General features: G+C 44.6%; 2 protein-coding genes across 3 annotated transcripts in view; both read right to left on the reverse strand.

Annotated features, from left to right (window-relative positions):
- Positions 1–329: 329 nt before the first annotated feature.
- Ube2c (ubiquitin conjugating enzyme E2 C) lies at positions 330–4,486 on the reverse strand. Its single transcript, XM_010626187.2, has 6 exons — positions 3,555–4,486; positions 3,129–3,156; positions 2,273–2,359; positions 1,062–1,266; positions 910–969; positions 330–573 (listed from the first exon to the last, which is right to left on the reverse strand). The coding sequence occupies exons 1-6, from the start codon at positions 3,653–3,655 to the stop codon at positions 515–517; spliced, it is 540 nt and encodes a 179-aa protein (XP_010624489.1). The 5' UTR covers positions 3,656–4,486; the 3' UTR covers positions 330–514.
- Positions 4,487–4,553: 67 nt separating this feature from the next.
- Positions 4,554–27,470, reverse strand: part of Dnttip1 (deoxynucleotidyltransferase terminal interacting protein 1) — a 26,541-nt gene continuing 3,624 nt past the window's right edge. The window contains exons 4-13 of one of the 2 annotated variants that reach the window (XM_010626179.3): positions 25,277–25,375; positions 18,501–18,569; positions 18,193–18,249; positions 17,900–17,958; positions 16,459–16,504; positions 14,360–14,418; positions 14,196–14,256; positions 6,833–6,904; positions 5,211–5,266; positions 4,554–5,120 (exon numbers count right to left, since the gene is read on the reverse strand). In XM_010626179.3, the coding sequence (XP_010624481.1) occupies positions 4,982–5,120; positions 5,211–5,266; positions 6,833–6,904; positions 14,196–14,256; positions 14,360–14,418; positions 16,459–16,504; positions 17,900–17,958; positions 18,193–18,249; positions 18,501–18,569; positions 25,277–25,375 (717 nt within the window). In that variant the 3' untranslated portion in view covers positions 4,554–4,981. Of the gene's footprint in view, positions 5,121–5,210; positions 5,267–6,832; positions 6,905–14,195; positions 14,257–14,359; positions 14,419–16,458; positions 16,508–17,899; positions 17,959–18,192; positions 18,250–18,500; positions 18,570–25,276; positions 25,376–27,470 lie in introns of both variants that reach the window. The other variant, XM_010626178.3, reaches the window with a different exon arrangement.

The raw sequence follows: 27,470 nt of genomic DNA on the forward strand, positions 1-27,470 counted from the left end.
AGATACTCTTAACTCTATCGTCTGGTTCAGTCTCATCTGTAGCACAGCTGGGGCTGCTGCAGCCTTCACTAAAATTCCTGGTGCATGCAGAAACAAGCTTTGTAGTGTTGTTGCTGGGGACTCTGCATTCTACCACAGAGCCACACTCCCCCAATTTACAGAATGATAAAATAAGGCTACAAAGGAATATATCCCAGTTACCTAACTGCTTGGCCCCACAGCATATCAATCGGCTGCTTTCACCATTATAGAGATCAGGCAAGAGCCCAGATGTCACGCCGCACCCGCACTGCCAAACCAAGGGTTAACCGCAAGACAGAAACCGTGTACAAAAAGCAACCAAAATGTGTTTATTTAATATACATTGCAAAGGCTCAACCACAGACTTAATTTAAAAAACAAACAAAACAAGAACAACACCACAGCTCAAAATACAGTGTCCAACACAGAAATCAAGGAAAGGACAGACTGAAGAAGAAATAAAGACACCACAAGGACAGGCTGACAGCCTGCGTCAGGGATCTTGGCTGGATACTTGCTTTGAGTAGGTTTCTTGCAGGTACTTCTTAAAAGCTAAAGAGAACAGGCAGGCATTGGGTGATGAGACAGGAATCAGTGAAGGTGGCCAAGAGAAGAGGGGAGATTGATCAGGGATGCGAAGGTGGGGAGGGGTGGGGTAAGGCAGCCCAGCCCGTGGGTCTGCCAGTTTGTGGAGCAGAGGGCACAGGTGAAGTAACCGACAGCCTCCTCCCAATGGTGACCATGCAGAGATCCCACTGTTTGTAGCACAGGAAAGCACCAGAGCAGAGGCGGAATGGGTCGGCCACCCCCTTCCCTTAGCTCAACCCAGTCCCAAGTCACCAGGACACTCTTGGTGGAGGGCACCTCTGAAGGCTGCCAAGGACCTACCTGTGGGGTTTTTCCAGAGCTCTGCAGCATGTGTGTTCAAAGGACTATCGATGTTGGGTTCTGTGGGTGGAGAGACAAATGGTCAAAGGGTAGAAGAGGCTGGCCCAGGGAAGTCCCAACAGTCCCCACTTTTGAGTGGTCTCAAAAGTCACCTCCTAGCAGGCTCTGGATGGATAGCAGTATGGTCCTGACGTCATACAAGGCAGACCACTTGTCCTTGAGGATGTCCAGGCAGATGTTACCCTGGGTATCCACATTGGGGTGGTAGCAGGGAGTGAGGAACTTCACCGTGGGTGCGTTGTAAGGGTAGCCACTGGGGAACTCCAGGGAGAGCTTATACCTCAGGTCTTCATATACCTGGCATTGGGAGAGAGGCAGGGACTAAATTTCCCAATGTGGGACTCATATTCCAACCCAAGACCCACATAAGGGGCTTGCCGTGTAGGATCTTTTGAGGTTTTTATATGGGAAAGGACAGTGAACAAAATACTAAGCTGTTTCTGGTGCTTTCCCCTTATTTGGCGGGGACAACAAAGACCCTTTAAGGGGTGTAAATTGGTATCCTGAGGGCTACCACAGCTGTGCTTTAGTCTATTAGTTTTACTATTTTTTTGAGACAGGGTAGTTCAGGCTGGCCTTGAACTTACTATGTAGCCCAGGGTGGTCCTCCTGCCTCGGCTTCCTGAGCGCTGGGATTACAGGCATGTACCACCATGCCGGGCCTAATTAGTATTTTAGTTATCAACATGAAAAAATTTGACACGGAGGTGAATTTCTGACAGACTTGTAGCAGTGGGCCCTCCCAATAGCATAAGTCCACACTCCATTTACTTAATTGTGGTCTGGCCCCTTAGATAGGGCTTATTTTTCGAGCTACTAGGGATTTTTTCATTTTTGTTTGAGACGGGGTCTTGCTATGTAGTCCAAGCTTGCCTTGAACTCCCTATAGAGGCCAGGCTGGCCTTAAACTCATGGCAAGTCTCCTGCCTCAACCTCCCAAGTACTAGGTTTACAGGTATGTGGTATACCACACCCGGCTGCCAGGTACTAGGGATTGAAACCCCTGGTCCTTTTACAATTTTGAGACAAGGTTTTGCAAAGTTATCCAGGATTGGCTTGAATTCGTGATCTTCCTGCCTCAACCTCCCAGAATGCTAGGATTACAAGCATTTTTGCAGGCTACAGCAGGAGCCATGATTAGCTAGACAGGGTTTTACACCTTTTTATTGTACAGGAGAGGACAAGACCACAAGGTTTAGAGTGTGTGAACAGGCACAGGGGGATTGTCTTGGGCAGCTAATGGACTAAAGCAGCACTGGTACTTGGATCTCACCTCTCACGTCCTCTCTGACCCTATACTTACTGTGCCAGCTGCTCCGTGGATCGTCCCTACCCATTTGAAAAGGTTGTCTGATTCAGGGAAGGCAGAAATTCCTTTGTCACCAGACATCTGAGGAGGAAACAGTACTTGCTGGATTGCGGAGTATATTTTAGGAGATAGCAAAGGGTCAGTGTGTAGTCTCTGCCCCTGATTTCATCACAAGCTTATCCAATGTGCAAGCAGACCCAACTGACAGGTTCATAACCAGGCTAAGGAAGGAGGGGCTGTACAGGGAAACAGAAGGCAACTGTGCATCCACAAGCTTCTTGGTTGCCAGGAATAAGCATATTCAATTCTCTTTTTTTTTTGGTTTTTTTGAGACAGGGTCTCACTATGTCGTTGAGACTGACCTGGAACTCACTATGTAGCCCAGGCTGGTCTCGAACTCACAGAAATCCTCCTGCCTCAGCCTCCCATTATAGGCGTGTGCCACCACACCCAGCTCAATTCTTGAAATATATTTTAAAAAATCTGAATTGAATATTTAGGGTTAATGTAGCAAAGAACAACTAGAAAGGGAGAATTCCAAGGCATGACAGGATTAGAATACCAAAAAGGGTGTGGGATTGGGCATGGGTGAAGCCTGAGACCAGAAAGTAAGGACAAGCAGGATGTGAAACTTCAGGGAACCACTTCACTGTTGGGGACAGAACTGGGATAGCGACTGCTACAAGAAAAGGTGCAGGTGAGAGTGAGAGTATGAAAGACTTCTCAGAAGACAGTAGATGATACTGACCTTTGTCTCTAAGCAGGGGCTTATGGAGGAAAGGGGGCTACTGATCACTGGGTAGGAGGGTGGGCCAGCTGACTGGGGATTTGAGAGCACTCAGTCACTCACCATGAGGGTCATCAGCTCCTGCTGTAGCCTGCAAAAATAATTTAGCGTTACCCAGGAATCTGGATGGGTCGGAAGCTCTCTCCTGAGGAGTTGTCATAAAGGCTTCCCCTTTCTGAGGTCAGAGTCTGCTGGGGGTTAGGTAATGCTCATCTCCAGAGGAGAACCCTAACGAGTTTTCACCCTTCCTAATTCCCGAGCCTTGCCCTGACTCGGGCGTGTCTTAACGCCCCACGCTCCTCGGGCGTCTTCTGGGAGGATCCTGACGGCAGTCTTCCTTTAAGAGTCTCAAAGAGTAGCCTCAGCTTCTGCCTCCCTTCCACCCGCTAGTCCCATCTCCCATTTCTCACCAGAACCACGAGGTGAGAATACCAGAAGTTTTCGCCGTGGTTCCCCAGCCTCGGCCAGTGTTAGCTCCGTGCCACTTACCTCTTTCCCACTGGACCCCGGGCAGCGCCCCCGCTGGGCTCGGCTCCTTTACGGGCGGCAGCGACGCTGGTGGCGGCGGGGTCGCGGTTTTGGGAGGCCATCCGAGAGGTGCCAGCAGACAGGAACTCCGAGAACAGGACTTAACTGCGAGGCTGGGGGCCGCCCGCCTGCGTTTGAATTGTAACCCTCCGACAGTGTTGACCAATCAGCAGGTCGCTTGGGTTTAATCCAGCCAATGCGGTGGGCCGACGCGCTATTTCACTGCGCAACTGCGAACCGCACCCATCAGCACCGCTATTGGGCAACGTGGAGACTTGCTTCTAACAGCCAATTGGCCAAAGAGGCTGCCACTAACGAGCCTGTAGCAAATTGACGACCTCTGGAAAACCCCGACCATTAAAAGGCTAAGAAAACGGCCACGTGGGATAAATCCCTTAAAATCAAACGCCTGTACTACCCGTGTAACGCGCCCGACCCCGATCCTTTCTTCCAGGAAAAGGGACTATCTCCAGTCCTCCGGCCCTGACACCGTCTCCCAAACCGGAAGCCCCGGCTCCTCCCCCTATAACAATACCCTGGGGGGTGGGGGATAAGACTAGAGATAGAGAGGCTGAAGGTTAGAGCAGCAGACCCCCTGTCAGAAAATGTAGGTTCAGACTGTGCCTCCTCTCGGACTGGTTTGTTGTGTGACATCGAGCAGGTCGATATTTTAACATGTAAAATGATAATAAAAGCCAACGCTGCATTTTTTAATAGTCTGTTAGCCAAACCTCCATGGGACTAGCCAACATATTCTGCCAGTCCTTGCATTGGTAGAAAAACAAACAGAAACCCCCCAAAAAACCCTAGGAAAAGGGACAAGGAGGTTGGCAAGCTGGGTGGTGCACGCCTGTAATCCCAGCACTCAGGAGCAGAGGCAGGAGGATCTTTGAGTTCGAGACCAGACTGGGCTACAGAGGGAGTTTCAGGTCAGTCTCAACTACACAGTGAGTCCCTGTTTCAAAAAACCAACCCCCCCCCAACAAACAAAAAAACAAACAACAACAAAACCAACCAACCAACCAAAGTACATGGTATTAGTAGCTAGGTCTCCTAAAGCCTAGGTCAGAGACCCGGAAGGGGTACCTGGGCCTTTTTCTACACCCGTTTCTAGAACCCTTGACATTTTATCAGCCCCCTACACGGCAGATGGCATAGCAGGCTCACCATCTGTGTTTATTACAAACAGTTTAATTGCTTCTTAGCCTAGTAACTTTACAAATGTAGACCCACATGCCAGTCTGGGGTGCTCTGCAGTGCATCCCTACAAACTAGCTGGGCAGTTTAATGCTGCGGAAATCCATCTAGGAGTAGTCCCAGCGGCAGCCTCAGCATGTGGGGAAGAGGGTCATGGATGCTGGCTGCTATCTGTAGCCAAGGACCTGGCCTCAGGTCTGCACAGGTGCTTCAACAGCATGATGGTCATTCTCTGTCCTTAGTGTCTCCATGTACTTTCGCATCTTCTCAACCATCCAAGAGGGCAGGACAAAGGATTTCAGCTCATCTAACTTCAGGTCCAGGCATCCTCTAGAGTAGATATTGAGAAGTTAAAGGCAGGCAGGATGTAGGCCCAGCCTCACCTCAGGAGCTGTAGAGATCAGACCACCAATGGTTTACCTGTAGTCGTCGCTGGCAGCAAGGTCGCGGATGTCTTCCTCTATGAGGAGGTAGGCCTGGGGCAGGAACAAGGGAGAATGGTAACTGCCTGCTTCATTTCACTCCAACTCAATAATCCTTTATTAAGCATCTGCTTAAATGCCTGCTACTAGGTGGAGGAAAGGGGGGGTACAGTTTGTAATTTAATAGGGGAAAGCGGGGAGAGACTGGGGAATGGTTCTTTGAGAAAATCTTTCACTCAAACAAACTTTATCAGCAAGAGAGAGAGGATTTGTGACTTTTTTGAGATTGGGGTCTAGCCATGTTGCCCAGGCTGGCCCTGAACTTTTGGGTTCAAGTCATCTGTATGCCTGAGTCTTGGGGTAGCTGGAACTCCATGGGCATGCTGTGGTGACTTGTTTATGGCCTTTTCTCTTTTTTCTTTTTGGGTACCAGGGATTGAACTCGGATCCTTGAGTTCCGCTTGCGAGGCAGGCGGCAGAATCACTGAGCTAAATCCCCAGCCCGGCCTTTTCTCTTTTAAAAAACGAATAGAAGAGGTTTATAATAAAATAGTAAGAGAGCTAGCAAAATATACATGGGAATAGTAAATCAGGAAGAGGAAGTTATATCCTAACTGGGGATTAAGAAAACTTGGTCTTGCGATTTCCAGCAAAAGGATATGATAAACACACTGCTGTCTAGTAAGTGGTCTGTGATGCTGTGTAACCCTGGGCCTATACAGCTGCTGACAGATGGTTGTCTGCAGTGGTGAGGCTTGGTAAGCGTGCCATGTAGGGGATGCACATCCTATCAGAAAGTCTTCTCTAAGAGTCCTAGTCTTAGGGTTAGGAAAAGTTGTGTGTCTTTTGAGTAATTTTTTCCCCATCTTATGGGCACTCTGAATTAACAGTTAGTATCCTGGAGAGGGGCCTAGAGTTTATTATTATTATTATTATTTGCAGTGGCAGAGTTTACTCAAGAAAGCAAGAAAGAGTAGGAGAGAAACTGGCTCTGCAGGGGGAGCTTGGTCTGAGTAAATAGGATAACAGCCAAGATAAAAGTGCGTGTAGGTGTCGGAAACACACTGTAGGCTATCGTAGAAAGTCATGATAACCTGCTCAGATAACTGTGATGGGCAAAGCCCTTACAGCAGTTTTAGTAAATGTACAATAATGATTTTTCCTAAGGTTGGTGTTTGATATGAGCTGAGAATTTCTGAAGTGGAGGTGAGTCTGGAAGAGGCTGTTAGATGTGGCAAACATTTCACTGTGGGTGCTAACTCCTGTTGACAAGGGGCAATGCCGGGAGAACTAAGGTGAGAAAAGATTCTAAAGCTGTGTCTGGAGAAAGGGTGTTATGATAAAGAAGTAAAATCTATCCATGGACACACGAAAGAAAACCCTACTAAGTATGTCTTATAACCACACCCCTAGGCACAGGTAATGTATCTAGACATGAGGGTTTGGAGAAATGTGATTAGAGAATGAGGCGGTAGAGGCAGCCCTAGTGACAGGGAGCAGGGATTACAGTCTACTCTTTAGCATGAAGGAGTGAGTTTTCTAAGCTTCCCTTTCCACATCTGTTGGCCCCTGGGCTGGATGGGTCTTTGGCAGTGGTACTGGAACATGATGCTTACTTACCATCTTTCCCCCTGTTGCCCGCATGTGGTGATTCTCGGCCAGCCAGTGCTTGTCCTGGGGATCAGCTGCATACTGTGAGGGATGAAGTCACACAGTGAAAATCATTAACCTAGTGTGAGGGCTTTTCTCTTGTCCTTGAGAGTTCTTAGCAACAAGACCTCATCCCAGCCTGGTAGACGCAGAGGATGTACCAGTTCAGAGCACCTGAGGCTAGCCTAGGAGGTCAGAGACTGTGACCCACTTCCCAGACATTTAGTATATTTCTAACCCTCTTCCACACCCTTTCCCAAAGCACAGTATCTCTGGCAACTAGTGGGACTGGTGACTATTATTTTAGAGTCTCCTCTTTTATTTTATTGATCGATTTTTTTTTTTTTTTTTTTTTGAGATAAGGCCTTAGTTCAGGCTGGCCTTTACCTATAATTATTATGGTGAACATATTTTCTAAAACAAAAATCAGGATACCTTATTTACTAGGGTGGGTAGAATAGCATCATGGTTAAGAACCTGATTTTGCACTTAGACAAAGTTTAAATATTTGGCTTGTGTCAATTTTTAGATGATATAAATTTGGACAATAATTTCCTTAAGACTCAGTTTTCCTATTTGCAAAATGGTAAGTTTTTTTGAGGCAGGGTCTCACTATGTAGTGAGACTGACCTGGAGGAACTCACTGTGTAGCCCAGGCTGGTCTCAAACTCACAGTGATCCTCCTGCCTCAGCCTCCCAAGTGCTGGGATTACAGGTGTGCACCATCATGCCCAGCTCAAAATGGTAAGTTTTATCTTTTTTTTTTTGGTACTGGGATCGAACTCAAGAACTTGTGCTTGCAAGGCAGTTACGGTGCCACTGAGCTAAATAAATCCCTGGCCCAGTTTTAATCTTTTTTTTTTTTTTTTTTTAAAGACAGAGTCTCATTCTGTAGTTCAGGCTGGTCTCCAACTTGTGGCAATCCTCCTGCCTCAGCCTCCTGAGTACTATTACAGGTGTGCATCACCACATCCAGCTGTCTTATTTTTTTTGAACCCAGAATCTTTGCACTAAGCTACATCCACAACTCTGTTTACATTTTATTTTTTAAGACAAAGGTCTTGTTAAGTCACTAAGGTGCCTAGCTGGGGATCAGCCTTGTGATTTTCCTGCCTCAGCCTCCCAGAATGCTGGGACTATAAGTGTGTGCTGCCACACCCACCAGCAAAATGGCAAGTATTAATTAATATGTGTCTTATAGGATTTTTTTGTTTGTTTTTGGGCTTTTGAGACAGGATCTTGCTATACAGCCCAGGCTAGCCTGCAACCTTCCTGCCTCAGTCTCCTGAGTACTGGAATTCCAAGTGTGTGCCAACACCCCAGTTTAAGGTTGTTGTTATAATAAGTAAATAAGCTGGCCATGGTGGCACATGCCTTTAAGCCTAGCACTTAGGAGGCCAGCCTGGACTATGAAGTGAGACCTTGCTGGGCATGGTGGCACCTGCCTGTAATCCCAGCACTCAGGAGGCTGAGGCAGGAGGATCTCTGTGAGTTTAAGACCAGCGTGGGCTATGTAGTGAGTTCCAGGGTAGTCTGAACTACATAGTGAGACCCTGTCTCAAAAAAAAAAAAAAAAAAAAAAAAAAAAAAAGTGAGACCTTGTCTCAACCCCCCATTAACACAGTGCATAAAAGGTGCTAAACATAGTGTTTGATATACATTAAATGCTCATAAAAGGTAGATTTTACAAAATATGCATAATGTTTGAAATAGAGAAGTTGGGAAATTTGGACTACTGTAGATGGTTACTTTCCTTTGAGTGTAAGCAATTATTTGTCATTTCTCAAGTATATGAGTATTAGAATTTAAAAGTATGCTCTTTAATCCAGCAATCCCATTTCCAAGAATTTGACCTTCATAATCACCCACAAGCATATACAAAGAGACTAGTGCAGCTTTATTTATAACAGCAAAAGTGTGGAAGAAAATATCCATCAGTAAAGAGTGATTAAATAAAGTATGAAATATAGTCTGTAGGGCCGGGGATTTAGCTCAGTGGTTCGGTGGCCTGCCTTGCAAGCGCAAGGACCTGAGTTCAATTCCCGGTACCAAACAAACAAACAAATGAAATATAGTCTGTAAGTCCAGGCAGCTGTTACAAAAATAAATGAGGGAGAATTAATTTAACTAAGATTTAACCCATTATATTTACAGAGGACATCAGACTTTTTCTGTAAGGGGCCAGTTGGTAAATATTTTAGACTTTTTTGGTCACAGATTTCTGTTGTCTTTTTTTATTTTTTGGTACCGGGGATCGAACTCGGGCCCTAACACTTGCAAGGCAGGCAGTGAAACCACTGAGCTAAATCCCTGGCCCTCTGCTATATTTTTTAAAAAAACAAACCTTTAAGGGGCTGAGGATTTAGCTCAGTGGCACCTTGCCTACCTTGCAAACACAAGGTCCTGAGTTTCATCCCTGGTATCAAGAAAAAACAAAACAAAACAAACCTTTAAGAACATTAAAGTTCTTGAGTTTTAAAAACTGGGAATGGTGGTATATACACTTGTAATCACACCAGCACTCAGGAGGCTAAGGTAAGCAGGTTATAAATTCCAGTCCAACCAGGGCTACATAGTGACTTCAAGGCTGGCTTGGACTCTAGTGCAAGGCCCAGTTTCAGAAAAACCAAATCAAACCAGCCCAGTATGGTGCTGCATGACTGTAATTCCAGCATTTAGGAAGCTGAGGCAGGAGGATACCATGAGTTCGAGACCAGCTTGAACTACAAAGCAAAACTCTTTAAAAAAACCAACCCCTCCCCAAACAAAAAACAGGCCAGCTCTAACTGCAAAGTGAAACTGTTCCAAAAAACCAAAACCAGGCCAGGGATTTAGCTCAGTGGCACCATGCCTGCCCTGTAAGCACAAGGTCCTGAGTTCGATCCCAGGTATAAAAAAAGCCAAAACCAAAACAAAACAAAAGAATACTGCAAAACCAAACCCAAACCCAAATCAAACCAAAAATACCTATCAATTTCAAACAAAAACAGGATACAGGCTTACTCTTATAGGTTGCAAGCTCAGCATGGAATGTAAACTCTAAGGGCAACGAGTTTTGTGTGTCTGTTTTACTCACTGCTCTATCTCCAGCACTTTGTGAGATTTGTTAGCATCAAATAGGCATGCCATAAATATTTGTCCAATGAATGAAATTTTGGGTGGAAAAAATAAAACCAGAGAGCAGTTATGTATAGTATGACCTCAAAAACACAAGCAAAATATTAGTGGAGGACAAGGACAGACACAGACACACACAGGCTGTCCATCTGCACACAGAAGGGACTGAGGATGGAGACCACTGTGTTTGCTTGTGAGCTCTCGGGAAGGGGAGCCAGAGCAGGAGAGAAAGGGCACTCTGTGCTTTGTTCTCCATTATCTTGTGTGCATTGTCTGAATCCATTACAAAAACAATGGGCCAGGAATTTAGCTCAGTGGTTCTGCCGCCTGCTTCACAAGTACAAGGTCCCAAGTTTGATCCCCAACACCACACACATACACAAATGGGTTTAGTCAGACATAGTGGTGCATGCCTGTCATCCCAGTGTGTGCTCTTTCTATGTGTGTGTAAATATATATGCACATATATGGGCTTTTTAAAAAAAAAGTTTGAAATAAGATCTTGCTAAAATTGCTAAGTAGCCCAGGCTGAGCTTGAACTTGTGATCTTTCTTCCTCAGCCTTGGGATTACAAGTGTGCACCACCATGCCCAGCTAGGAACGGGTTTGTATTTCTCTAATTAACCCAGAGTGAGATTCTGCTACTCCAGGCTGCTGCTTTGCAGAGACCCCCTAGGTGAAGCCACTGTAACTATGTCTGATCAGGAGGTAAAACTGAAACCTCCAAGTCAGGACATGGGGGATAAGAAGGAAGGAGAAGACAATAAACTGGAAGTCACTGGACAGTACAGCAGTGAGACTCACTTCAAAGTGAAATGAGAGCACATTTTAAGAAAATCAAAGAATCAGACTGTCAAAGACAGGGAGTTCCCTTAGGTCAGTTTCTCTTTGATGTCAGAGAATTGCAGACAATCGTACTGCAAAGGAACTGGGAATGGAGGAAGAAGATGTGACTAGTGAGGGTCATTCAATGACTTACATATTCTTTTTACTTTTTCTGTTCCCTCAATCCTTTTTTTTGGAAACAGTTCTTTTGTAACGTGGTATTCAAAATGGAAATAAAAACTAGCATGCCATCACTTTAAACATCTGGCTGTAAAATTCTTTGTGTGTATTTTTGTGAGACAGGGTCTCACTATGTTGCCCTTGAACTCACTATATAGCTGAGGCTGGCCTCATATGCATGGTGATCTTCCTGCCTCAGCCTCTTGAGTGCGTTACAGGCATGCACCACTACACCTGGCCCGGCAGTGTGAATTGTAGTGCTCATTGTTCATCACTGTTTCATTGTGCTGATTTTTGGTGATCAAATCTCAGCTCTCTTCATACTGCCCTCTTTTAAAAAAAATTATGTGTGCACAGACAGGCCAGCTTTTTCAGAACTGTGTATTTTCAGGCTTTTCATAAATAAGCTAAGGAAAGAGTATTTTTCTGCAGTTCAGTTTTGTGAGAAATTTCCATCTCTCTCTGGACTGTGGAAAAATAATCTTTCCTTAACTTGAAGCTAGTTTTAAAATTTGAGGGTCTGGAACAAAAGAAGAAGGGTTTTGGAGTAAAGATTATAGATGTGAGCTGTGCAGTGGTACATGCTTGTAATCCCAGTACTAGGGAGGCTGAGGCAGGAGGATCATATCACCACAAGTTTGAGGCCAGCCTAAACTGCATCTCTCTCTCTCTTTCTCTCTCCCTCCCTCCCTCCCTCTCTCTCTCTCTCTATCTCTCTCTCTCTCTCTCCCTCTCTCTCTCTCTCTCTCTCTCTCTCTCTCTCTCTCTCTTTCTCTCATCTCTCTCTCTCTTTCTCTCATCTCTCTCTCTCTCTCTCTCTCTCTTTCTCTCATCTCTCTCTCTCTCTGTGGTACCAAGGATTGAACTCAGGACCTTGCACTTGTGAGGCAGGAGGCAGCACCACTGAGCTAAATCTCTGGCCCTGCTAGGCCCTGTCTCAAAAAAAAAAAAGTTACAAATGTGGTGTGAGCAGTGACCAAACTCTAAAGATGGCAACACAGCTTCACTGAAGGGAAAACATTTTAAGATTTAAAAACAATCTTGTCAGAAGTTCAGTGAAATATACACAAAAATAATCATATACTTAAAAAGTTAAACTGGGCTTGGTGAATTTACATGCCAGTAATCTTTGCATCTATGAGGCTGAGGCCGGAAGATCACAAATTCTAGCCCAGCCTGGGTAACTTAGTGAGGCCCTATCTCCAGGAAAAAAAAAGGCACTTTATAGAACAAATATAGATTTTAAATGACTGAAAAGATTCTTATAATCACTAGTAGAGAACCATGAAGTAAAACAACAAAAAATTTTCCCTCCACTTATTAGATTGGAAAGATTAAAATGAGAGATAAAGTCTGCTGGAAAGAGACAGTATGTCCCGACTATGCCAGCCATTATGCTGGGTGTTTTACTCCACTCTTTTTTTGTTTGTTTTTTGAGATAGGGTCTCGCTATGTAGTCTAGGCTGGCTTTGAACTCACTATGTAGCCCTGCTAGCTTTAAACTTATCACAATCCTCCAGCCTCAGCCTCCCGAGTGCTGGGATCACAGGCGTGTACCACCATGTATGGCCTTCTTTATTTTTTTATTTTTTGTTTTTTTTTGAGACAGGGTCTCACTGTGTAGTTGAGACTGACCTGGAACTCACTCTGTAGCCCAGGCTGCTCTCGAACTCACAGTGATCCTCTTGCCTCACCCTCCTGAGTGCTGGGATTACAGGTGTGCGTCACCGTGCCTGGCTTGGCCTTGTTTTTTTTAAGACAGAGTCTCACTTTGCAAGCTCAGGCTGGTCCCAAACTTTTGGCAAACCTGAGTGTTAGGATCCCAGGCATGTAACACCTCTACCCAGCCTTTACTGCATTCTTAATTGACTCTAAGAGGTTTATCTATCATCATCCCATTTTATATATGACAAAACAGAGTCAGAAATATGGAGCTATTTGCTCAAGGTCACACAGGGGACACAGTAAGGAATTGAACCAGGACCAAAAACATTCTTTTTTTTTGTGGTACTGAGGATTGAATCAGGGGGTATTCTACCACTGAGTTACATTCGCAGCCCTTTTAATTTATTTTTATTTTTAAACAGGGTCTTGTTTAAATTGCCCAAGCTAGTCTGGAATTTGTAATCTTCTTGCCTTAGCCTCTACAGTAGGTGGGATTACAGATGTGCTACTGCTCCTGTCAGGGAGGTGACTCTTAAAAGAATAGTCAGGCAGATAAAGGTGGAGAGAAAGGGCAGCCAGATAAAGAGAACAGTAGGAGTGAAGACACTAAGAAAGGAAAGTGAAGTAACAAGTAGGCCAAATTATCTCGGTGCTGGGAGTCCTAATAAGGTTGAAAAAGAAGAGCAAGCAGGCCCACCCTTCCAAACTGCACAGATTGTGGCAGACAGAGCCTGATTCTGGGATCCCAAAAGGGCCGTACAGTTCTGGCAAAGGACACAAGCCTCCAACATAGGTACAAAAAACATGTTTGGGACACACATGCAGTGCTATTTTTCTAATCTATTTAGATGCTTTAGTGACTGACGAAATACAAATCTAAGAGGGTGAATTAATTTGAGATTTCCTTATTTCTCCAACAGTGGAGCCAATGCACGCTGCTCTCCAGAGAGGAGTCCCATTTGTGAAAATGTAAGTCCTGCCCTGCTCTAATCACTTTATTCCACAGAAAACTGAATGAGGTGATGGTTAAGAGCTCAGGCTCTGGAGAAGACAGACCTGGCTTTTAATCCTGACTCACTAGTTGAGTAACCTTTGGCTAGACTTAGCCTTTCCCCCGCCCAAGCTTCTTTTTTTAAAACAAGGATAATAACACCTATTTTCTCTTTTCTTTTTTCCCCCTTGAGTCAGAATTCCACTATGGTGCCCAGGCTGGCCCAGAGCTTCTGGGCTCATGTGCTCTTCCTGCCTCAGTCTTCGGAGTAGTTGAGACTATTGGTACATACCACACTACCCAGATAATACTACTTACCTTAAAGGTCAGTTCCGTGAGATCATCTAAGTATGGCTCTTAAAACTGTGTCTGGCATACAATGACTATGCAAGGAAAATGGCCATTATTACCGAGGCACAGAAATGTTGAGAAAATCACAAAAGGCAAAGATGCATGACAGCCTGGTAGCTAGGACCCAGATGCTTTGACTCCCAGATCAGGGTGTGTTCTGAGCTTCCCTGTGCCAGTGCCACTTACTTGTTCGCTCTCACCTACCTTAAAGAGGTGTGGGTGCTTGATGTAGATTCGCCCTCTGGTGCCTCCCATGCCTAAGGCCCTGAAATTAAAAGACAAATGGTAAGGATTCCAGCAGGTGCATCCCCTAGGAATGGACCCCTGAGCTACATCCACTCCAGCAGCATCAAAGTTCTTAGACTCACTTGTTGGCTCGAGATCCCAAAACAAAGGTGGTAGCTTCATTCAGCCGAGCTGGATCCCACTGTGCAAAACACAGAGAGGCTGGTGAGGTTTATTGTGGTAGCAAGACAGAAACACTTCCCTTTGTCCTATTTCCATCCCATCCTTATCCATTATTCAACAAAGTGTTTATTCAAGAAATACAGTACTTATATGCTGGGCCCCTTGCTACAGGCTAAGGATAAAGAGATGACTAAGTCTCCTCCAGGAGTTCCACACACATACTCTAACAACTAGATCATTATGGGACAGGGCAATGATACGGACGGGTGCAGGATGTGCAGGGTACAAAGGGGAAGGTACAGCCAGGAACTCCTTGAAAGAGATAATCCCCAAGTTAATCCTGAGAGGTGAGTTTGTAGGGGGAAGAAGGTCATTCCAGGCAGAAGGCAGCATGTCCAAAGACAGGTGAGAGTTGGCTTGGCATGCAGGACAGACTACAAGCAATTCTGTGTTGACTGAGGAGAACGATTTCAAATAAGGGAGTAGCAACTGATGAAGCTGAAGAGAGAAGCACAAAAGAGCAAGAGGCTTCATTTAGGAGTTCTTTTCTTTGTTTGTTTGGTTGGTTTTTTTGAGACAGGGTCTCACTACGTAGTTGAGACTGACCTAGAACTTGCTATGTAGCCCAGGCTGGTCTAGAACTCACAGCGATCCTCCTGCCCCAGCCTCCCAAGTGCTGGGATTACAGGTGTGTGCCACCACACCCGGCCTAGTTCATCTTTTCTTTATCTTGCAGTGGGAACCACTGAAGCCCTCTGCACAGGAAATGAGACTCTTATGTTCTTAAAGATAGCTTACTCTTACAGCAAAATGGATCACGGATTTGAAGGGACAAGACCATATGCAGGAAGAGCAGAATTGAAGGAAAGTGATGGCCTGAGCTAGAAAGCAGTGAAGAGGAAGGGCAGGGAACAGGAACTGCAATATCCTCAGGAGGAAGAATCATTGTTGACTGGATGTAAGGAGGTGAAAGAAAGTATAGGCAAAGATGAATAAGGTACAGCATATAAAAGAAGGAACGAATTTAATTTTTGTTTTGGATATGCTGCAACTGAAATGTTCATGGAACTTCCAGGGAGAAAGGTCCAGGAGAGATAGGAGGATATCTACTTTTAAACAAAGAGAGGTGTATGATGAACAAAGAGCTTGGGGAATTTTAGCATGGAGTGGTCCCTGTAAGCTTAAGGCTGGATGATTTAGATGACCCAGAGAGAGAATTTAGGTGAAATGGGCAAAGAGAGAATTCTAGGGTAACACCTATTTATATGGGTCATTGGTGGGAAAAAACTCACCAAGACAGAGAAGGGAGGTTTGGAGAGAGGAGCCTGGGGAGAATGCAGGGTCACTAGCTCTAAGGAGAGAGGCATGAGGACCAGCGAAAGGAGACAGGTAGGAAACAACAGGTGGCCAACATCTACCTGGACATAGCTCCAAAAAGGATAGGGTACTTTTACCTACTTTACTGAACTTCCATAGATGACTTTGATAAAAAGGATTTGATTGGTAAAAGAGCTAGCAAACAATTGTTCTGCAGGCAACAGAGACTAATGGTGTCAGCAGAGTTTGGGTCTTCGACTTGGCTTTTCCACTTAGAGCTATGTGACCTTAGGCAAGTATCAAATATACTGAATATATAAACTAACTAGATAGAATAATTTCTGCAGAAAGGGGAGTTGGCAGGAAAGGAAGCTCCTCAACTATAGGATTGTAATGGTATGGTAACTACTTCATAAATTTGTTACAAAGATTAAATGAGAGATAATCTCATCAAAAGATTTTGGGCCATGCTTGTTACATACATACTAATCTATGAGCACTAGCCAAACAAAAAGAGAGGTTGAGATTTTGTAACAGGACTCAGTCATCTCTTTGGCCTTTAATTCAAGTTCCTACATGAGATCCTCTCTGGAGGCCAGTGTGGCTGCAGGGGGCAGAGGAGGAGATGGATCTGGAATGGTATGAACATATCCTGTACCACACCCAGTCCCTTTCCTTCATGGGGGTCCCTGAGCCTTGGCTGAGTCTCCCTGGGAAACTGGTCACTGCCACACACACATACCTTGGGGCCTTCCCGGCGAATTGGTTCACAGGATTTTGGCTTCCATCTGCTTAGAAGGAAAAAAGTAGAGTGCATCTTCTAAGGTGAGGCCTAAGACTGGAAGAATGCTGCCTGGCTGTGGTGGGAGTGCTTCATTCACACATTAGCCCTGGGTGCATGCCTTCCTGGCAACCCATTAGAGGAGCTACAAAGTGAAAGAGCACTGGACCAGAAGCCGCTCTAAGACCGGCCCTGGTAGGACCTAGTAATGGGGCAAGTCCAGAAACCTCTGTTACAGCCTCCTCATCTTCCAGTCCTACCCATCTTGTGTTCATGAGAAATGAAACTGCTTCAGGCTGGGATAAATCTGAGGGAGGACAATACTATCTCCTAGAATAGTCGTTTCAAATTATCCCCACCCCATTTAATAAGACCAGTTCGGCTTTATCTGACTTAGTATTTGCAGGGCTGGGGGTCGAATGCCGGGGCTCACACATGCCAGGAAATGCTCCACCACTCGGCTATACCTCCAGCCCTTCGAAATTTGAGACAGCATCTTGCTAATTTGCTCAGCCTGGCCTCAAACTTATAATCCTCCTGCTTGAGCCTTCACAGTAGTTGGGATTATAGGCATGTACTACTAGGTGTGGCTCCATCTGCTTTATATAATGGGCTTCACGTGAAATTTTGATTGAAAAACGATTCTGTTGGTTCAAAACTCTTTAAACCTGGAGGGAGGTGGTGGAAGGATGAACGGGTAGAGCACAGAGAGAACGCTCTGTATGACACTAACAGTGGATACATGTCATTGTGCATTTGTCCAAACTCACAGGATGTACAATGCCATGAGTGAACCCTAATGGGTTCTGTGGACTCAGTGTGATGATGAGTAGACTCATCAACTGTAGCAAATGTACCACTCTCCTGTCCTCTGTGGATAATGGAAGAGGCTGTATGTGGGGGCAGGAAACCTGGGGTTATCTCTATTCCCATTCGATTTCCTGTGAGCCTAAAAATGCTCTCAAAAGACTTGAGAAAAAGAAGTTTTGAAAATGACCACCCTGTAGGCAATACAGTATAATTTTGCCCTCTATTAACTGCATGATCTTGGCAAGTCATTCTCTAGTCTGTTTCTTTACCTGCTAAAAGAATTATGCCTTCCTTAGAAGGCAGCTGTAAGGACTAAAAGGTAAGGTCTATAAGGTATTTAGACCAGCTACAAGCTTTCAATATATACTAACAATTACACAACTGTGGTGTTTAATCCAGTCAGGCTGCACTGTTTTTGGGGAAAAACACGATAATGGCCTCTCTTTGCCACTCCCTGAGAGGTGACCCTTTGGCTTGGTGACTTAAGCAGATGGGTCTGATTCTGCCAGGCATAGATCTGTCCTTTTCCCTCCATGGCCACTCCCGCCCTCTGCCACCTTTGGATCTCGTCACACTGGTGGCCCCTACTCACACCATGCCAGCTGCTGCCCGGTCACTTGACAGGATGTGTCCAGGAGGCCGTCCTTTCCTCTGTCATAAAGAATAGCTGTCAGAGATGTGACTCCGTGGGAATAACTCCCCCACCTCCCACTGGCAGATCAAGAATCATGTGATAGAGATGATTTTCCTAAGATTCCAAGTGATCCTTAATAGGGCTTTGCTCTCATGCCTAAAAGGTTCAAAGATGCGTGAGGAAGTCCAGAATCTGCTTTTGAGCTGACAGGCCTTTTCGCAGCCAGGAAATGAAATGAAGAAATGTTTTACCTTTTTGGGAAGGGGGCTTCCTCGATGGGCACATTCCTCTTCTGCCAGTCGGCCACGCTGGAAGAAAAGAGAAGTGAGGCAGTGGAAGGCAAGTGCCTGGAAGTTGCAGGTCCTTTGGGGTGCATTAGGTAGAACCCTGGACTGTACCCCTTCAGGGGCTGCCTAACCCAGGCCTAAAAGCCCATCTAGCTCTGTGCTACTTGGACCTCACCTGAAGAATGGGTTTGTGAAACCTCCCTAGGCATGTTTCACCTGCCTTCCAGCCTGACTGGGCTCCCCCTTTAAACCTTCAGGATACAGACTCTGACCTTTATCCCTGGAAGCTCGTGGGTCAATCTGGGTATTACTTTTTCTCCATCTGAGAACAGAAGCTTAGCCTGAAAGGAAAAGACCAAGTGTTAGTAGTTACTATTTTGGTGGGTAGGTATCCCTTGACTCCATTTTTTGTAGATTAACTCCAAATTGAATTAAAACTTTTCCTCAGTCAATACAAAGACATGAATATATAAATTTATTTATTTTTTTTTTTGGTTTTTTGAGACAGGTTCTCACTATGCAGTTGAGACTGACCGGGAACTCTGGTCTAGAACTCATAGCAATCCTCCTGTCTCAGCCTCCCAAGTGCTGGGATTAAAGGCATGCGCCACCACACCCGGCATATAAATTTATTTTTAAAAAGTAGCCATAGTTTCAATCTCTGGAACAAAAAAAAAAAAAAAGATATGGGGCTCCTCAACGGGCACGTTCTTTTTATCTGCTGGTCATGCTGGAGAAAAAGGTATGGGAATCAGTGGGAGGCCTATTTAAAAAAACAAACTGGATCAATTAGTGATCACTGCTAAAAGATTAGAAAATGTAAATAAGATTAAAAAAAAATCAAACCTGAATCTCATTACCCACAAAAATTTATTGGTATTACCAACTTAATGTAAATTATTCCTCACTTTTTCTTTTTTTGAGACAGGGTTTCACTTTGTAGTTCAGGCTGGCCTGGAGTTCATGGTGATCCTCCTGCCTCAGCCTCCCTTGTGCTGGGATTACAGCATGTGCCATCATGTCCAGCTCTTCCTCACTTTTTCCATGTAAATATGTACTATATAATTTTTTTGTTTTGTTTTGTTTTGAGACAGGGTCTCAGTATGTAGTTGAGACTGACCTGGAACTCACTATGTAGCCCAGGCTGGTCTCTAACTCATAGTGATCCTCCTGCCTCAGCCTCCTGAGTGCTGGGATTACAGGCGTGCGCCACCACGCCCGGCTGGTACTATATAATTTTCTAACTAAATATATTATTATCCTACAAATTTGTCAGTAAAATGCTGTTTTTATTTAACAAGTATTGAGAAGCCAGGTGTGGTGGTGCATGCCTATAACCTGCGCACCAGCTGAGTGCAGCTGAGGCAGCACAATCATCATGAGTTCAAGGCCAGCCTGGGCTACACAATGAGTTCAAGGCCAGCCTGAACCATAATGATACCCTGTCTCAAAAAAACAAAATAAATAAAAATAAAAAATAAATATTGATCACGTAGGCTATAAATGCTGGGACAAGGTGGTGAATAAGACAAGCTTGTACACAGCTCCTGTTTTCATGGGCAGTCTGAATAACGAGGAAAGAAGCAAATGTATAAATAAAGTAATTTGGGATCATGAAGAAAGAGGAAAAAATTCCAGATAGATGTGACAGAGAATCATCAGAGGGAGGGCTGCTTAGCGAGGTGGTCAGGTAAGGCCTTGTTAAGATGGTAACCTGTGAGCTGACAGGAAGAAGGCTGGAAGCAAAGGTAGGCTGAGGTAGCAGGGAGAAGTACAGAAAGTCCCTGGGAGGAAAGATGCGGCTCCTATGAGGAAGAAAAGGATGACCTGGCAAATAAAGGGGGGAACGGGCAGAGCAGCAGGCGAGAGAGTCGCGAGGACTCGGTCAGGTCCGGGTGAGGGGGAAGAGCCGAGTCTTAAACCTCTTCACACGGCTTCTGCCGGCGCCGAGTGCGCCCCCTTCTGGACACACTCTTCTATCGCCTTGTGTGGCCGCAGTGCCTGCGTCCTGCCACTGCTCTGGCCCCTCTTTCTTGGCCTTCTTTGCAGGCTTATCCTCCTCAATCTTTCCACTCTATCCTCTCATCAAATATTCTATCTCCTCTCATTTATGCTAATAGCTTTAATTAACATCTATAAACTCATGACTCCATCTTCTTTTTTTCTTTTAAATCTTCAGCTGTAGCTGAAAGGATATCCTTAGAGCTCCAGACTTAGAAACCAAATAGTTGGTCCCATGCTGAGGCTCAGATGTCTTGTAACTTTTAAGTTCTCCTGAGCAGATTCTGCTAACTGGACTCCTGTTCTTCTACAAACTTTGTTCCTTTTCACTGAAGAGTGCACAAGTCTCGATGTGAACCTGTACATCTCTGTGCAGTGAGTGACAATTCATACCTGTCTGCCTAATCAGGCTGCAAGCTCTGTAAGAGCAGGAAGCCTGTTTCTTCATTGGTCATGTGGTTGTTTGTTCAGCCATTCATTCCATCATTCAGCAAATATGTACTGCACATAGCGTAAGAGTTCTGTGTCAAGGTTAGAAATACAATGGTGAACAAAATCAAGTCTTCAACTCTTGTAAAGCTCAAGATTTTAGCAGAGATGGGGTGGGAGTGGGGGGGGAGGCAGAAATAAGTGCAGTGATAGAAGGGGTAACTGGAGGTGGGGAAGGAGTGAGGGGAGTGTTCAGGGAAGGCCTCTCGGATGAGGTTATATTTAAAGTAAGACCTGAAGAAGAGTTAAAGGTCAACACAGTAAATAAAGGGCCCTGAGCATGGTGTGCTAGAAGACAGACAGGAGTCCAGCATAGCTAGCACCCAGTACATAAAGGGCTAGTGGGATGAGATGAGGTAAAAGCTATTAAAGAAGCAGGCAGATGCTGGTCCAGGCAGGGCTCTGTGGGTCAAGTTCAGGTATTAAGATTTTATTCAGCCTGCAAGTGGAAGTCACTGGAGGGTTTTAGGAGAATGACATGACCTCATTCATCTTTACAGTCTGGCTGCTCTGAGAAGAATGGATCAGAAGTGGACAGGAGTAGATGCTGAAATATAAATTTGTGAATCTCAGCAGTTAAACTGGCTTCAAAGCCAAAAGGCTCACCTGGGAACACAGGGAATTAAAGAAGAGAAGGGGTCTGAGGACTCAACTTAGCACCAACAGAGGTCAGAGAGAGAAGAGGAGCCAGTAAAAGAAGCTGAGGGGACCAAGGGAGCTGAGCAGAGTGGAGGCAGTGAAGCCAGGACAGCAGTGTCCCAAGGCACATGAAATGAGCCACTGCAACAAATGCCACGGAGGAGCTGTGGACAGGCAGGGTTCCCAGGGCTTGAGAATAAGGAGGTTACTGGTGAGATAAGAGGGCTTCCATGGATTAATCTAGCACTGGGGAAAAAGGGGAAAAAGGCGGTGGAGACTAAAGCCAAAACTAAGTGAGTAGAAGAATGAATGGGGGCAACAAAGTGAGCCAGTGATAGGTGACAGCCTTTTCTGAAGTGTGACCACTGAAGGGACTGTGGATTCTAGGGTAGTCTGTCTTTGCTCACCACTGTATTCCCAGTGCCTGAAAGTGTGCTATAAAGATATACAGACAAAAGACTGCAAGAAAGCACACCAAAATGTTAACTGACTTTATTTCTGGCTAGTGAGATTATACAAAATTTTAATTTCCTGTCTTATACCTTGTATTTGCTAGTATTTTTGGAACTGGGAATCAAACTCAGGGCCTTGTACTTGCCAGGCATGTGCTGTACCCCTGAGCTACATCCTTGGCTCTTGCTAGTTTTAATGTATTAAGTTTTTGTTACTGACTTAAATGTTTTAAGAGTGTTGACACATTTAACCCTCAAACAATCCTGGAAAGTAGAACCTAGGCCTCCACTTTGCAGATGAGACTGAGATTTAATAAGGTGAGGTAACTTGCATAAGGTCACACAACTACTCTGTGGAAAAGCCAAGCAGTGGAGCAATCTAAAACAAGGCAAAATTTGCAGTTTTAATCACCATGTCAAATTCCTTTTAATGAATGTTTATTATATGTATACATAAATGAATCAACATAAATAACTGTCCTGCAAAACAAAATCAAACAAATGAAAAACTCAAGGGACGTGCTGTCAATGAGAGGCTCCCTAAGGAATACCTGGGAAGGGGTAGCTCGGGAGATTAGGGAGTATTACTGACACCGTCCAGATGTGATGTGAGAAGAGAAAGCAAGCAAGCCAAGACTTATCCCAACCAAAATGAAAAGGCGTGATTAGTCCAGTGTGAAGGATCTTTTTAGGAAGTAAGAAGTTCTGCTTGTGGTTTAGTAGAGAGGACCCTAAATACCTTCCAAGCATTCTAGTCACCCAAAGGCTGGGCTCTGTTGTGAGGGAGGAACACTGTTATTATGAATGTAGCTGCAATGTATTTAACATCTAGCACGTTCTGTGTTGCAAGTACCTGTGCTGTGTTGTTAGTATATATATTACCCCACTCGATCCCCACAGCAAACCATTGGTGGTAGGAACTGGCTTTAGTCTAATTTCAGAGAAGAGGAAACTGAAGTTAAGAAAGGCTAAAAGACTTGTTCTAAGTTTCTTTTCTTTTTTTTTTGGTACTGGGGCTGGAACTTGGAAACTTTTCCTTGCAAGGCAGGTGGCCGAACCAGTGAGCTAAATCCCTGGCCCTCTAAGTTTCTTGATTCATCTAGTTTCACACTGGATGAAACTCTGAAGGTTTTTTACCCCCTGTGCTCTGATTCCATGGTGCCCACACAGCCTACTGTTCCATATGCTGGCTTCTTAGCTGCACTGGTACTAGGGACAAATGAATGGTGATTCAGGAGAATAGGAAAGTATAACCATTCACTGAGCGCAGGTGATACCCACTTAACTTTAACCTCATCTCTCACTAGAACTTCACCATCTCCTAAATCCCCTTTCAGACCCATCTCCTTAGCAGCCAGATTCAAATGCACATCTCATGAAGTCATTCTTCCGGTTACAACCTCATACCTGTAATTTGGATCATAGGGCTATTTGATCTGCCTCTGCCTACCTCTCCAGCTTTTCCATGGACTATTCCCTTCATGCTTGGAAAACCAGCAACACTGGCTTCTGTTCTTAGACATACTGCACTCTCTTCTGCCGCTGGGTTCTAGTACAACCCTCTCATTGGCTCCCATACTTACAGAGCTTATACCATTTATAATAGACATACTGAGGGTATGGTCTATGCCCATTTTGAATGGCACTCTTGAGGGCCACTGGGCACACTAGTGGGCACACAGTAGGTCTCAATGTATATCAGTTGAAGAGATAAATGAACTCAAGAGAGCATTCTGGGATTTAAGTGAAAGTTCTATTAATTTTGATTCAGCTCAAACCTCTAAAAATATTACTAGTAAACTTTACTTCATTATTAGCAATTCTTGTAACTGATCATAATGCACTAAAGTCCTGAGTGAATTAATTCTCCTTGGAAATTTGGTTAAATAAACTTAATAGCTTATGACAACCAGATTGGTTTTCACTGGACTGACAGGATGGGGTTCTGTCCTCCTAAAGCTAGGTTCAGGCCCTAGTCTTGTGTCTACGTGAGGCTGATCAGAACAGCTATTTAGACAACCATAAGAAGACATTTCTCTCCCCTCACTCTAATTACTCTCACAGGACTGAGCTAGTTCTTGTGACTGTGATTATGAAGAAATTCCCATTTTCTATATCTAATGGTTTCACAGGCAAGCAAAAAATCTGGGTGATGCTGACCATTCCTATACAGCTGACAGGGCTGGGGATGTAGCTGAGTAGAACCTTGCATTCCAGGCAAGTGCGAGGTCCTCAGTTCTATCCCTGGCACCAAAAACAAACAAACAAACAATAAAAAAACAAGTAACAGCTGACCAAGACATTATTTACTGTCTTGGGAACACAGTTCTTAAAGACATAACATCATGCCTCCTGACCACACCTGGGAGCAGGGAGACAGCAAGGGTGCTAGTCCCTATGACACCAAAAGGGGCTACAGTATTTGAAGGTGACCCACCAAACACTTGCAGAGGTGAGACACGTTAGCTATCTAATCCTTGTGCACCTGAACAACAATTTCTGTTTCCTGTTTTGGTTTGTCTTATTAATTTTTTATTTTTCCAGCTTGTTTTTGGTACTGGGTATTGAACTCAGGACCTTGGCAGGTGCAGTACCAATGAACTAAATCCTTGGCCAATAATGCTTTCGTTTTGTTTTTTGAGACAGGTTTTCGCTATGTAGTTGAGACTGACCTGGAACTCACTATGTAGCCCAGGCTGGTCTCAAACTCACAGTGATCCTCCTGCCTCAGCCTTCTGAGTGCTGGGATTATAGGCGTGCACCACCAAGCCTGGCTCACTTTTTTTGTGGGGGGACTAGAGATCAAACTTGGGACCTTGTGCTTATGAGGAAGGTGCTGAGCTAAATTCCTGTCTACTTTTTCCAGCTTTAGAGATAGATAGAAATAGTATATATTAAAAGTATACCACACAGTGATGTGTTGTATACAAGCATACACTGAGAAATGATCACCATAATTAAATTAATCAATGTTGCTGTCACCATAGAGTTACCATTGTGTGTGTGTATGTGTATGTGCATGTATGTGTCCTTGGGGACACTTAAATTCTACTTTCAGCAAATTTCAAGTAAGCAGTAGAGTATTATTATTAACTGTAGTCACCATGCTGTACATTAGATCCCACAATGTGTGCACCTCATAACTGAGCAATTGTACCCATTGGCCAACATTCCCCTACTTCACTGGTAACTACCATTCTATTCCGCTTCCGTGAGTTTGCTAAGCACAATTTCTTCATTCATAAAGTAGGGATTAAAACACCTGAAAAGGGTTTCTTCTGAGACATACATGACATAATACATCTATGACTGTACCGAATACAGCAGCTACCTCGTCCCAAGCACTATCTGGATGTAAGTGGCTTACTGAGCATTCTTCAAAATACCACTGAGGATAGGTCATGTTTCTTAGTAGAGTCTCTATGGCCGAAACTCGTGCCCCTATCTCTCGGCCCCTTTGGTCTTACCTGCTCCAGGCAGCTCCGACAGGCCTCTTGGATCAGCTGCTCTGTGTCCACCTCTTCCCCCACATTGTCTCGCACATTCATGGCTGCTTTCTGGAAGAACTAGGGACACACAACAGAGTACAAGGTCAGAAGTCCAGCTGGTTTGCATCAGCCTCAAGGAAACTGAATAATAAAGCAGAAGATTCTAGACTATCCTTATACAGAAGGGAAATGTGATTACGTACATGGCTTTGGGGTTAGATGTATTTAAGTTCATAAATGAGGCTCTACTACCCCTGTTCTGCGTTCCCCCTCAACTCCTTTTTCAAACCCAGGGCCTCACATCTATCAGGGCAAGTGCTCTAGTGCTGAGTTACAGCCTTATTCGTTTTTATTTTCTTTTGAGACAGGGTCTTGCTAAATTGCCCTAGCCTCATACTTGTGATCCTCCTGCCTGAACCTTCTGAGTAGCTCTGGGATTATAGGTTTTGCACCACCACACCTCGCTTGAGGATATATTTTTGACATGAAAAGATATTTGTGATATAATGGCAAATGAAACAAGCAGGTCATAAAATAGTTTAGTATAGAATAAGCCTACTTATATAAAATAGCAAAAGGCAAACATATAGAGGCAAAAGAACTGTAAGGACATATATTAAAGTAACAGTGGGGGCATTATGGATGATATTTTCCTTTCTTTGCTTATCTACAGCCTTTCGATTTTTAAAATACATGTACTACTTCTGTAAAAGAAAAAAAAAATGCCTGTGTCTGAAGTGAATAGGCGGGGAGGTCAGAAAAGATCAAGACAGCACAAAAGTTCTACTTGGATTCCCACTGCTCAATCCCTGATCTGTAGAAAGGAAATGGAAGACTTGGCAAGGGTCCCAGGACACCAGTAGCCCTTGGCTAAGGCAAGGGAAGGCAGAAGATTCTTCTATTGGGTAAGAGGTAGACTGGAGCCTGAAAATACTGGGGAAGGCTGAAAACACATTTAGGAGGTACCTAGGAAGTGCCAGTCCTGTCTAGGGTATACGAAAATTTTGGACACTGTGGGAGACAGCTACTTTACATTTAGCGAGGACAAGTGCCTCTGTTAATATCAAACCAAGAACAGTATCAGAGGACTGGATTAGAGACCTCGAGAGATTAACAGAAATTCTCCAGACCAAATTAAATGGTTGGATGAATTTGACTTTATTTATGTGTTTATTTTGCAGTGCTGGGGATTAAACCCAGGGCATCAGGCATGATAGGTAAGTGCTCTACCACCGAGCTATATCCCTTGCCCAGATAAATTTGACTTTAAAAAAAAACTGAAAAACTGGAGCTCGCCAGCCTGGGAATTTAGTTTAGTAGTTCTGCTGCCTGCCTTGCAAGTGTAAGGTCCCAAGTTTGATCCCTGGTAAAAACAAACAAACAAACAAACAAAACAACCAACAAAATAACTGGAGGTAAAGCTGGGTTGTGGTGCATGCCTATAATCCTAGAACTCTGGGAGGCTGAAACAAGAAGATTACAAATTCTAGCCCAGCCTGGACAATTTAGAGAGACTGTCTCAAAATAAAAAAAGGGCTTGGGATGCAGCTTTGTGTGAAGGCCCTGGGTTTAATCTCCACTACTACAAACAAAACAACAACTGAAAACAGTGGACATAAGTACTGGCGTTCAATGTCAATTACTGGCTAAGTGAAAGTGAATTAAAAGTAACCTGGATACTCTCCAAGTAGCTTGTGGGAAGGAAGTGTAAAAGATGTATGGGAGCTGGGTGTTGTGGTGCACACCTATAATACCAGTACTCAGGAAGGTGAGACAGGAGGATCACTACAAGTTCCAGGCCAACCTGGGCACACAGTAAGTTCAAGGCCAGCCTGTACAACAAAGTGAGATTCTGTCTCAAACAAAACACCTCCACTCTCCAAGAAAGATACATGGGGTGAGGCCAAGTGTGGTGGTACATGCCTGTCATCCCAGCAGTATGGAGGCTGAGGCAGGAGGCTCACCATGAGTTTGAGGCCAGCCTGGACTACGTAGTGAGTTCAAGGGCAGCCTGAATTACATAGCAAGATGATGCCTCAAAAAACCAAAAAGAGACAGGCATGGTGGTGCATGCCTGTAATCCCAGGACTCAGGAGGCTGAGACAGGAGGATGAGCCCAACTTTAAGGCCAGATTACATAGGGAGTTCAAGGCTAGCATGAACCATAGTGAGG

The sequence above is a fragment of the Fukomys damarensis genome, unplaced genomic scaffold, assembly GCF_012274545.1.
Source record: "Fukomys damarensis isolate Sample0158 unplaced genomic scaffold, DMR_v1.0_HiC HiC_scaffold_22, whole genome shotgun sequence".
Lineage (NCBI taxonomy): Eukaryota > Metazoa > Chordata > Mammalia > Rodentia > Bathyergidae > Fukomys > Fukomys damarensis.

What these genes read in the sequence shown, in the direction of transcription:
- Ube2c (XM_010626187.2), bottom strand. Translation starts at nt 3,655, where the DNA reads ATGGCCTCCCAAAACCGCGACCCCGCCGCCACCAGCGTCGCTGCCGCC. An exon ending in CGGGGTCCAGTGGGAAAGAG is followed by an intron (nt 3,157 to 3,554) that starts GTAAGTGGCACG and finishes TTATTTTTGCAG; the next exon opens with GCTACAGCAGGAGCTGATGA. An exon ending in AGGAGCTGATGACCCTCATG is followed by an intron (nt 2,360 to 3,128) that starts GTGAGTGACTGA and finishes TTTCCTCCTCAG; the next exon opens with ATGTCTGGTGACAAAGGAAT.